Raw genomic sequence first — 12667 nt, forward strand, 5'->3', positions numbered from 1 at the left:
GTATTACTTTGTTTAATCTTCCCTTCTCACTGAAAGTCTACCTTGCCTTACAGCTCTTTGTGTTAATATCTCTTCCCCTCCTAGATCATAAGCTCCCTGAGGGGAGGGACCACATAACTTTCTATCCACTGAACACTTCATAGTTCACTAGGCATATCAGGCACTCGATAGAAGCTTGTCCAAAAAACATCCCCAAAACCTGCTGTTTTGGTTTTTTTAAAGCTGCCTCTGCAACTTTCACCCACAGCTTCTGGCCTCCAACTCCCAGCTCCACTGAGCTCTCCACAGCTGTCTGTATATCCCTCTCCCATGCATTCTTATTTTTAGTATATTTACCTTTGCACAAATCTTATCAATGCCATGAGATTATAAGTTCCTTGAGAGCAGGGATCATGTACCTGCCCCAGGGCCTAGCACAAGATATCACACAGCATAAGCAGTTAAGAAAAGCTCACATTTTAGTAATACTTTACTGATCACGATGTCCTTTCCTCACATAAAAACCTGTAAGATAGAAAGAGGGATGGGGGTGCAGGAGGAGTGGTAGATGCTGTAAATGAGGAAATAGAAGCTCAGAGAGAATAAGGTATTTACCCAAGGTCACACAGCTAGTAAGCATCAGAGCCTGAGCCCAAAACAAAAGTTTTCTTTGCATTCCCAGTCCAGCACTCTATTACTCCACAAATCACTTAGCTATTGAAGAAATAAAAGTATCTCCTTGTGACGTCTCTTTGTTACTAACAGTTGTCATTGTATTTTAATGAGAATTTCAAAATTAAAAATTTTGCCTTAGAGATTTTTATCCAGTCCAATCCCCCATCTCATGTTACAGACAAGGATGCTCAAGAGTGATTTCAGGACTCAAGTCACATAGCAGGTTACAACCAAAACAGAGACCTTCTAACCTAGTCCATTTTTCCCTGTTATTTTAACTTTTTATGTATTTATGTATCAGCTATTTTTGTTAATATTCCTCACAGTCCTTAAGTGGCACTCTGTACAACACCATGGTTAGTAATTATATGTTAATAACAACAATAATCCTATTATTCAGTCCTTTGGGTTTCACTGGCTTATGGGTTCCAATGATCAAAAGGGACTGACTGCCTTTTGCCTTTCTTTACAATCTCAGCCCTTAGCATGGTGCCTGGCACACTGTAATCGATTAATAAATGTTTATTAACTGACTGACTTGTGGCCAACCTATTGGTGAGGAGCTAGCAGGTGGAGGCTGTAATAACAGTTAACATTTATATAGAGCTTTAAAAGTTTTGCAAAGCAGAATCTTGTTTGATCCTCAACACAACCTTGAGATGAGTGCTACTATCCTCCTCATTTTTACAGACAGGAAAACCGAGGCTGAGTGGCTCAGTGATTTACCCAGGGTCACAAGGCTACCAAGTGTCAAAGGCAGGACTTTACCTTTGCACGGCCCCACCCAGCTACCTGTCTTTGAAGTCTCTCCCAAACGGTGGAAACAAAGCTCATACAACAGTGGCCACAGCTTCGGAGGGCCAAGGTCATCCCTATGTCAGGGAAAGGCTTTGAAGTAGGACTGAGGAGGTCAGGTCTGAACCACTGGGAAGGAATAACCACAGCAGTGAGGTCAGATGTCTCCCAAAGCCCTCAAGTACATTCTAGGAGAAAGTATCCAAAAAGTTCATCATGTTCCAATGACCAGGGAAAGACCTGAGAATGAACCTGAGTTGAGAAGTGAGTTTTTTCTGTGAACTCTGGGGATAGTGCAGCTGATTCAGAGCCCAGCCAAGACATGTAAAATAAAACCTGAGAAGAGAATTAAGGGATCTGTACAATTCACAAACGGAGTGACTCGTGCCCGAATCATCGAGTTCAAGGAACTGGACGCCATGACCGTCCTCGCTCCTTTCTGCCCAGATACAGTGGTCAGACCTTGGGGTTCTCAGTCAGTTCTGTCTGTTTTGAGGTTGGCCCTACACTAGATTAGAAATTCATTTCTAGGCCCCTGGTTTCCCTTTTGGCTATTTTCTATGTAGCCAAGGTGCTTATTCCTTCCGCCTCTTGGAATCCCTGGCTTCTTTTGCTCCAGTTCATGCAATCTTCATCTATCTCCCAGCCTCTCCCCCAATTATTTTGTGTTCACTTTGCATGAATTTTGTGTTTTCATATATGGTGTGGATATTATCTGCCACTCCCAATAGAATGAAAGCACCTTAAGGGCAGGAGTTGTTTCTCTTTATTTTTTGTCTTGGACCAGATGTATGTGGATGGAGCTGAATTAAGGAAAGAAAGTACTGGGTATCCTAGGGATACCTGCTGACATGGGTCTGGGGCCGACCTACATAAGAATCTACTGTCTTATGGCTAGCAAATGGAGACTCACAGGAAAGGAGAAAATTCCCTTCCATCACCGCCACCCCCTGCTGCTTCATCCCTGCTTTCTCACCTCAGCCCTGCTTTCCCACCCTCCCCCCAAGTCCTTACCCACTCTGCTCCATGGACCTCCCATGGCATCCTTTGGACCCTCCCTTCAAGTGACAACAAAATATCCTTCACGTTAGACCCCCTCCTCTTCCTCTCCTTCTATCTCCTTGTAATCAAGGACATCTCCCAGTCAAGCTCTCCCACCTTGTTGGTTCCTTCTCATGCCACCGCCCTGCCATCACTGAAAGTCATTGACTTCCTCCAGCCTTTCCCTCTCTCCAATCCATTCCATACAGTTGCAAAAGTGATGATCCTGGGGCAGCTAGGTGGCGCAGTGGATAGAGCACCAGCCCTGAAGTCAAGAGGACCTGAGTTCAAATCCAGACTCAGACCAAACACTTGACACTTACTAGCTGTGTGACCCTGGGCAAGTCACGTAACCCCAGTTGGCTACAAAAAAAAATTAATTAAAAAAAAGTGATGATTCTAAATTCCTAATGTATAACCATTCTAACCATTCCTCTTGTCTGCTCAAGACCACAGGATCAGAGATTTAGGGCTCAAAGGGACATCAGTCCTTCAGACATTAGCCACCTCTCTTTCCAGACTGATCTCACATGACCCCCACAGTTTTACCTTCTACCCAAACTGCTCTACTTGCTTGCTAATCCCCATCTGCATCACTCCATCTCTTACCTCTACATGCCCTGAAATACTCTTCCTCACCACCACATGATATCCCTAGCCTTCTTCAGAGAATTACTCAAATGCTACACACATCACCTACAATAGAAGATCTTTCTGATGCCCCCAGCCTTTAATGTTCTACCATCCCACTCTGGAAATTCTTTTGTAATTCCTCTGGATAGATTTTGTTTACAGTTTTGGGGGTACATGCTGTTTCTCCAACATTCTCTCGTCCTTTTCCCCTTTCCTCCCCCCCCCAAAAAGTAAGTTCCTTAAGTATAGAGATTACTACATTTTTGTCTACATACCTACCCCCAAGGTTTCTGGCAAATGGGAGATGTTTAATAAACGCTTATGGAATGACTACATATTTTTCATATATTTTACCTGAATACTTTAGGTTCCCTCCACCAGAACGTAAGCACCGTGAGGACAGGAAATGCTTTGATTTTGTATTGTAACACTGGAGTTTCTGACACATAAGAATTGCTCAATAAATGTTTGGTGAATTGCTGGGGTAGAACTAACTATATAAGACATTAATGGGCATGAGAAGGAGGAGGTAAGGGAGGGAGAATTACCATGGCCCTGCAGTCATACACGTGTCCAAATTCTTTTCCTGAACAATATCAATTCACATTTATATAACCCCCTTAAGACTAAAGCATTTTCTTCACAACACCTCTGAAAGGTATGCAGTGCAAGAATTATTATCCCTATTTTACAGATAAGGAAACTGAGTCTGAGAGCATATGTGATTTGCCCATCATTTCACAGCTCCCAAACATCCTTCCTAACCATTACAACCACATCACATTGCCTCTCCTTGTATTCTCTGTATGCTAGCTACTGAAAATGCATTAAACTATCTCTCCAGCCTCTGTTTCTTTTTCCCCTTTCTACCACCTAGTACAGCTATATAACCTTGGGTCCAATCTTGGGTCTCTTAACCTCCAGGCTTCCAGTCTTTCGATCTGTAAAATAAGGATAATCGATACCTTCTCCACCCAAATGGAGGGGAATAGGACAGGATGAATTTCTGAGCTCTCTCTCAGAGTTCAATCTTTACAGGACCCTAAGATCCCCACCCTCTATGCTGTTTGCCTCTGTTGCCAAAGTGAGTAGCTCATTAGCATTTATGAGAAATCCTTCACCACAAAACCACTTATGATCATCAGGATAAAAGGAAAAAGAAATATGATTACTGTCACTTTCAAAAGGTTCAGAAATTATTTGGGGAATGACTTGAAGGGGTCATCTAATCCATTTCTCCTGGCTTTGGCTGGGGCCTCACTCAAATGATTCCAGAGCCGATAAGGACCTAAAAAGAGATAATCCTAAAAAAAAAAAAGAGAGAGAGAGATAACCCTAGAATGTACCTTGTTTTCCAACCCTTACGTCACAGTCCTTCTTGTATTAATTTTAATTTCTTCAAGTTATTTAAATCTTTCTCTTCTTGTTTCAATGCACTTCTGTCTCATAGGCTTCACATGTCTGAAGCATGAAACTTATTCCCATCACTTCAATGCAAACTTTTTCCTTTGCAAGCCCTAGAAACCCAATTCATAAGATTATAGGACTTCAGGGCTAGAATGAACCTTAAAGATCATCTGGTATCAGGCTTTTAACTTTTTTTTTAATAATGGACCCCTTTGAACTCCTTTGGAAGTCTAGCCAGCCTCCTCTCAGACTAATTTTTTTAAATGCCAAATTTCAGTTAAAAGTTAGTGAAAATAAAGATGTGATTTCCTCCAACACTCCCAATTTTGTCCTCCTGAAATCTACCTAAGGATCGATCTCTAGTTAAGGACCCCAGATCTAGTACTATACTCTCTCAATTTAGTGAAAACTCACAAAAGTCGGTAAGAGGCAAAGCCTCAAACTTTAGACTCCAAATCCAGAGATACTCCCTCGGTACCACAGGTCTGCCTCAATATTTTCCTCCTTCCAAAATCTTTTTATCAATTTTGTTGCCTCCACTGCAGCCTTCCCAAGATGCCAATTTCACTGAGTGCCCAAACAGTGCAGAATACTTTTAAAAAGAGGTCCCAAAAGGGAAGGGGCCCTGAACAATGCCTAATATGTGGTATTACTTCTACGCTGTATCACAGGTACTGAAATCTCTGTGCCTTCTTCCTGATCTCTCATTGGCTTGTGGCCAGTCATGTTCCCCAGATCTTTTACTCATGTGCTCCTATAAAGACAGATCCTGTTAAGTGTATTTAACATGATTTATATGGTATACTTGCCCCTAAATAAAAACTTCACTGACTTCAATAAATCAATAAGACTATTTATTTATTAAGCATCTCTCTACTTCCCAAGCACTGTGCTGGGTCCTAGAGAAACAAAGACAAAATGAAAAAATTCCCTGCCCTCAAGAACCTTACATTCCTGTTGGGAGAGACACAGCATGTAAATCTAACTATATATAAAATGGAAACAATTGAAGCACGAGGTAATTTTGTCAGGGTGGCATTAGCAGCTTAAGGGGATAAAGGGCTCATGTGCATAAGAGAGAGTGTTTTGAGCTAAAACTTTTCAGAAAACTAAGGATTCTATCATGGGTTCCAGACATGGGGGACAGGTTCTGTGTAAGAAGCAGCAAGAAAGCCACCGTGGCTTTACCCCAGTATGTGATGGAAGGGGAGCAATATATAATAAGCCTGGAGAAAGGGGGGGGGGTGGGGCAGGTAGTAACCGGCTTTAAACGCTAAAGAGAAGGGAGTTTGCTTTGATCCTGGAGGTGATAGTTTATTTGGTAGGGGAGTAACATAAGCAGACCTGGACAATAGTCCAGGTAAGAGGTCATGCGAACAGGAACACTAGAGCCATGGCAGCGAAGGACTGGAAAGAAGGGTAGGAATGGGACTTAAGTCCAGCCTGCCCTTAGGATGCTCTGTCATCACCTCAAATTAAATACCAGAAATGGAAGAGGCCTTGAATGCCATCCAGGTCAACATAGCTTCCTCTCCTGATGAATCTGTGCCCCTAATGTCTCAGGCAGGGGCATTTTTAACTTTTCCTTTCTCTCTGGCCCTAGTACTGACTTGGTAACTACATCTCCTGACCTTCCTCCTATCTCACACATCCATCCCTTTCTAGAATGGAAGTCAGGTGGTCTGGCTTCTCATCCCAGCTCCATTACTAACAAATTGTATTTGAACAAATCATTTCCGCGAGAGATTTGGACTAGATGGTCTCTGGGTCCCTTTCCCATTCTAAAATTCTACAATTTTATCCTTCAATTCTCAGCACTCTTCAGTGTCAGCAGAGAACTTGCTGACAGTTGGCAGTTACTGTGAAACCTAGAATGATTAGGGGACAAGGTTTGGAAATACACCAGGTATGCTAACAATCTATAGCATAAATGACCCCACCCTATCTTTCCCATGACTTCCCACAGACTCCTGCAAAGAAGTACCCCTCAATCAACAATTGCCTACCATGTGCAAAATAATATGGTAGAAGAGGCAGCTAGGTGGCTCAGTAGATAAAGCTCCAGCCTTGGAGTCAGGAGGACCTGAGTTCAAATTTGGCCTCAGATACTAGCTGTGTGACCCTAGGCAAGTCACTTAGCCCTGATTGCCTCACCAAAAAAAAAAATAATAATAACAATAATATGGTAGATAACAAAGAAACAGAAGACAACTTCATTCTGTCCATCTGTGTTGCCCATATCTTGACTCTTAAGCCAGAGATTTTCAACTCTTGGCTCTCTCAAAAAAAGTTTAGACAAAACTAAAGCTATCCAATCTACAAGTATTTAAGTGCCTTGTTGTTGTTCAGGGGTATTCAACTCTTCATGGCCCCATGGGCTTGTCCATGGGGTTTTTTTGGCAAAGATACTGGAGTGGATTGTCATTTCCTTTTCCAGCACATCCACATTTTACAGATGAGGAACTGAAGCAAATAGGGTGATAAGTCACTTGCCCAGGGTCACATAGCTAGTAAGTGTCTAAGGCCACATTTGAACTTAGACCTTCCTAACTCCAGACCTATCCACTCACTGAACCATCTTTGCGTGCCTACTAGTTATGAAAGAAAAGAAATCTGATCATTTTCATAGAAAGAAAACTGAATCTGAGGCAAAAGCTCTGCCATCTTCCCTATGTGATGCTTGGGCAAGTTTCCTTGGGTATTAGCTAATCTACAAAATGAAAAGACTGAACTAAATTACCTCTAAGGTCTGGTTCCAGCTCTAAATCTAAGTACTTTGTAAATATATGCCATATTGCTTATGAAAAAGTTTGAAGACAATCATCTACTTGCCAGCTTCACTTACTTATCAATATGGTTTCACCTTTCAAGACTCCTTTCCAGTCTTTCCCTCCCATTCCTCTGCCAAGATTTCTGGTGTTAGCCATTAAAACCATTTAAACCATAGTTACATTTTTAAACCATCTGAGAACATATTTGAAATGGATCTGCATTATAAAATAGCTCATCTTCCTTTAAATCTCATTTTTTTAAGTAGTTAAAAAGAACTTGGAACAGTGGAAAGAATGCTAAATTTAGAATCAGAAGGACCTAGATTAAAATCCAGACTTTGCAATGCAGTGTCTGTTTGACTTTGGGCAAGGTACTAATACTTCTCAGCCTCAGTTTCCCAATCTTAGTATAATGGGGGTGTTGGACTAGATGGCCTTAGAGGCCCCTTCTGGCTATATAAATCAATTATCCTATGAATACAAAAAGTCAGTCACCAATTTTCAATCAATAAATCCTAAAAATTGAGGAATGCTGAAGAAATCTTAGCTCCTCTCAGAAGGATCAAGAAAAGCAAAGAAACCAATGTCTCATCCACCATTCCTGCAGCTTTTTTCACAACTGAAGCCTAGTTCTATAAGCCAGTGGTGAGAATTCTTTTCAGGATATCAGAGCTCATTTCCTTGTGTCCTTTAATCAGCTGGAAGAGACTTGAGGAAATGAGTCAAAATCCTGAAAGAAATTTCTAACTGCAATGAACAAAAAATAATCCCTCACAACAACATCTCTAAGTATATATGGGTGTTTAGACGGGAAGCACAGAATACATGATAGCAGCTCTCATGAGAATTAGCTTTCAGAGAAGGAAGGCTACAACTGACAATTCCTCCCCCCCCATTAACCCTTTCCCATCTATCATATCTTATAACCTTCAACAAGTTAGTAAAGGTCCCCTGTTGTTTGGCATCAGATATTAGCAGTGCTTTGATTTTTTTTTTTTGTTCTTTAAAAATTTCTAGGAATATATCTCTACGAGCATTACAAGAAAAAGAATAGCCCAGATCCTTAAATAGCACAATCATTTTTTTAAGTGAGGGGAAGGGGGTAGCTAATATCAAGTTAGCATTTGTGTTTAAAGGGCTTTACATGTTATCTCATTTACTCTTCGAAATATCCATTTTAGAGATGAGGAAACTGAGGCTGAAAGAGATTGGATGGCTAGCAAGGAAAGATTTGAACCCAGATCTTCCCTACTCCAAGTTCAGCATTCTATCCACTTTGCCATCTTGCTGCCTCAGATGACTTGTGGTTTCTCAGTGTAGAAGGAGCTTCTGGCTCAGAAGTTCTACCAATGTGGGTAAGCAAAGTTCTCTGAAACAGCCTTTGAGAGTTAAGTGTCAGAGATAGGACTGGAACCCAGGACTTCCTGCATGCTCCTCTATACTAAATTTTCAAAAAATTCTAGTGCAAAACTGAAATCATTCTTTCCAAGGTTTCCATTATTATTTCCGAGTGCTTCATCTGCATTTTGGCTACAATTGAACCCAAAGCCTTTTCCTCCACCCACCTGTTATAAATCACTTAAATGCACTAGGGAAAATGCTATTTAAAAGACTCCCTTCAGGGATCCTTTTCAGAAACAGAGGCTCTTTTTGGAATGCAAATTGGCTGTTTTGTCTTAAAAGTGGGTACACCCCAAGAATTAGTTAAGAACTAGCTTGTTTTGCTTAAATTTCTAAGAAACCTTCTAAGAAACCCTGGCGTTTTCTGTTTTGGGAATTGTTAGGCACAGATACAAAACTGGGCAAAAAGAAACTTTAGGACAAAGGTAGACTTTCGTTTAAATATAATAAACACTATATCCAGATCTAATCCAACAAGCATTTGAGGGCCTAGCATGTACAAGGAACAGAGCTGGGCTTAACCCACAAAAAAGCCCCTGACCTCAAGAAGCTTACATTCCAAGTGGAATGCAAGAGAATCTATGGAAAATAAAGGGGAAGAGAGAGAGCTCTAGAATGGGGCTAGGTAAATGGCATTCCTTTTTCACATCCTCATGTTTTCAGCAGTCCCAGAATATCTTCTGTCCTCTGGATGGTTCTGGCCCAACACCACACCAGCCGCAGGAAGAGGGACTTATGATTCACTGCTCCCGGCAGTTTCATCCTGCTTCTGACATTAATTCAGGGAGAAAGCTGCATCAATCCAAACAGACACACACACACACACACACAGAGAGAGAGAGAGAGAGAGAGAGAGAGAGAGAGAGAGAGAGAGAGAGAGAGAGAGAGAGAGAGAGAGACTCCTATCCTAATTCTTACAAAGTCATAGAGCCAAGAAAACCTAAAGGAAAGAATGCCGGCAGTGAATAGATATAGACCTGCCCCTTAAGGCAGAGGGGCTAGAGTAGATAAAGTGGGAGTTTGAGACACCAGGTAAAAAATGGGGGGGGGGGCACAGTGTATACATCAGAGGTGTATCAGAGGACATGATTAGTACTTAGTCCAAGTGATGAAGAGAGACTGGAAAAAAAATTCGCTATGCAAAAAAATTATATTGGAAGAGGCACAGTATTAAGCAGGAAGGGAAACTGACTTCACTGAGGACCCAAAATAGATACTGTTCTGGCTTGGCTGGCTGTCAGTAAAGCTCTACTCAGATCTCCCTATCCTCTCCAAGGGCCACCGACGACTGAACGTCTTAATGCTAGATGCTCTGAATGAGTCAGGGAACCGAATTCCGAGTTTCTATCTGAGTCCAGATGAGGACAACAGTCCAGAGCGAGACCTCTCCTCCCCCACAGGAAAAGCTTTACAATGCCGAAAAACAAACATCTGAGCAGGCATGCTAAGCTTTTACACGTTACAGGGAAACTCCGACCCAGTGCCTCTAGTGTTTTCATTCATTCCCACAATAGTGAATTGCAAAATTCCCTTTCCTGACCTCAGTCAGATCGGAGGGGGCAGCAAAGCTTTCCATTCACCCTCACACACTAATGCACACGATTAGCTCTTTTTTTCATCTTTCAGGCTGCAGAAAGGGAAAGGAAGAAAAACTCCCCCCTCTCCATAGAGGTGGTAAAATATAAGTGAAGAATGCCTCATTTATCATGGTCAGGAATGGTCAATATATATTACTTAACTATTACCTTCTTTGTTAGAAGAAGGAAGTCATAGAGTTGTTTTTTAAAAAAGCAGTTTTTAAAAAGACATTCTTAAGGACTGGGGTGCAAGAGACGATTTATCACCAGACGGCCAACAAATTGGGGAGTGAGGGGGGAGAAGGGAGAGGATAGTTAAGATTAACAGGCACTCCATAAATATTTGCAATATCAATGGATCAGTGATCTCTCCAAGTTCCAAATAGCTGCCTGTCTGTGCTTCGGCAGGCTTAATCCTCAACTTTCCCAGAATCCGCTTTAGTACTAAATAAAGATGTGCTTTTTGCACCTTCTCATACTATCCCACTTGCTCCTGAAGCTGCGCGCCGGTTTCCCTAAAGCGCTCTTTGGGGAATTCCTAAATACCCTAAGTATTAAGGGGGCCGAGAAGGCAAAGGCTGCAGTGCAGGTTCCTACCGGAACCCTGCGCCGGTCCCTCATTCTTCCACTGGGAGCGCGCGCCGCTTTAAGTTAAGAGAGCGCACCGGTTAAATCGCGCAGCCCTTTCCTCCTCCGGCGCGGGAGGCCAAGCGCAAGACCCAGTCGCCCCCTCCCACAGCGCCTGGAAGCGAGGAAAGGCGGGAGAGATGAATGAGCCTCGCAGCCACCCCAGCAAGGGGCAAGAGGTCACTAGGGATTATTATTTTTTTTAGGTCTGCACCCTTTGGAAGAGAGCAGCAGCACTAGGGCTGTCCTTATGGACACCTCTGGCCGCGGGATGTTTAGCACCAAACCAGCATTCTACGGGTTCCCAATGTAAAACACAATATGAATGTGCAACTCATTTCCAAAGGCCAGAAGAGGGGGACAGTCCGACTGTACGCCGGCCACCTCGGTAGGAGCCTGCAAGGACCGAAGGGCTCTGTCCCCTATCTTTCCATACCCGTGCTCCCAGGAGCACAAAGGGTGCCCCCGGCTTTGCACTGCAGCCAGAAGCGGCTGCAGCCTAGAAAAGAGCCAGGATGGCAAACTTTCCCTTTCCGTAGAGCCCAGAACCTGCTCGTCGCGGGCGCGCCAGCCGCAGACAACTTTCAACAAAAGGAAGCTACAGCCGAACGCCTTCCAACGTGGAGAGCTCTGGTTTCACGACCCATCCCCTGGCCCTCCGCACCCACTAGCTCAACACAAAAGAAATCCAAAGGCACACCCGCATCCATACCCCCAAGCCCATCCCCAAAGCCCCCTCTTTCCCAGACTCACTCACAGTTGCTCTCTCTCAGCTCCACCCGGCCAAAACGCTTTGTTTCTGCACAAGGGAGCAGGTACACACACTCCTAAGCGCAAGTAAAAGGCTAGGGAAACCCAAAGGGAAGTCTCATGTGTCTACCCCCTCCAAAGCCCTCCGGACTGGGGCCGCACGAGAACTGGAAGGACCTTCAGACACCACCCCCGGAGCAAAAGCTTTGCAAGGTTGATAACATTCCCAGGAAAAATAAAGAGTGGGCAAGAAGGTGTGTAGGTAGCAGTTTACCCACCTGTCTGGAAGCTTAGCAGGATCAGAAGACAGAGAAAATCCCAGGCACCTCGAGCCCTGGTCATCCTGTAGCTGCTCCGGGGTCGGAGCTCAGCTGCGCGTTCCTCCTCTAGTCTAAATGCACCCAGCGCGGCAAATAAACCGAAGCCCCCAGAGCAGGGAGCCGGGAGAGGAGAGGATAGCAAAGGAGAGCAGCCCCTCCTCCCAGCGCCCTCCCCCTGCCGCGCCGGCCACGCCCCTCCTCGGCTTCCCTCCCTCTCCCTCTCCTTCTCTTTCGCTCTCCCCCTCTCTCTTCCTCAGGCGCTCCCGCCTAGTTCTAACCCCTGCAAGCCCCCAACTCGGGTCCCTCTCCCTAGACGGGCGCACTCCCAGTCCTGGAGGAGGTAACAAGTAGACACCTCCCCTCTCACTGCCAGTCTGCTCCTTGGGCCGACTTCACCTTTCCTCTGCTGGGAAGTGGTCTGGACGCCGAAGGTGTTTTCAGAACTAGTACTGCATAGCCAGGGTGCTTTGTGAAGCCATTTGCCCTGCCCAGCACCACCTGCTAATTAGCAATTGGTGCGGCCGCTTTTGTGGGGCGGGTGCCTCCACCTGGCAGGTGCTCCCTTAGACAATTGGTCCGGGAGGATGTGGATAGAGACCTGTTCTGGGCTCAGCCTCTAACCGGAATCCGAAACTGACCACTGCAGTTCTCTGGCAGTTCAGTCATCTGAGGAGGAGGAGAAAAATGAGTC

The 12667-nt window shown here is 44.1% G+C and overlaps 1 protein-coding gene across 2 annotated transcripts in view; it reads right to left on the minus strand.

Moving 5' to 3' along the window:
• KIT (KIT proto-oncogene, receptor tyrosine kinase) overlaps window positions 1-12148 on the minus strand; it is a 100693-nt gene extending 88545 nt beyond the window's left edge. The window contains exon 1 of one of the 2 annotated variants that reach the window (XM_020975331.2): window positions 11935-12148. In XM_020975331.2, the coding sequence (XP_020830990.1) occupies window positions 11935-11998 (64 nt within the window). In that variant the 5' untranslated portion in view covers window positions 11999-12148. The remainder of the gene's footprint in view (window positions 1-11934) is intronic. The other variant, XM_020975330.2, reaches the window with a different exon arrangement.
• Between the last annotated feature and the right edge of the window lie 519 nt (window positions 12149-12667).

The sequence above is a fragment of the Phascolarctos cinereus genome, unplaced genomic scaffold (assembly GCF_003287225.1).
Source record: "Phascolarctos cinereus isolate Bilbo 61053 unplaced genomic scaffold, phaCin_HiC Scaffold_9;HRSCAF=440, whole genome shotgun sequence".
Taxonomy (NCBI): Eukaryota; Metazoa; Chordata; class Mammalia; order Diprotodontia; family Phascolarctidae; genus Phascolarctos; species Phascolarctos cinereus.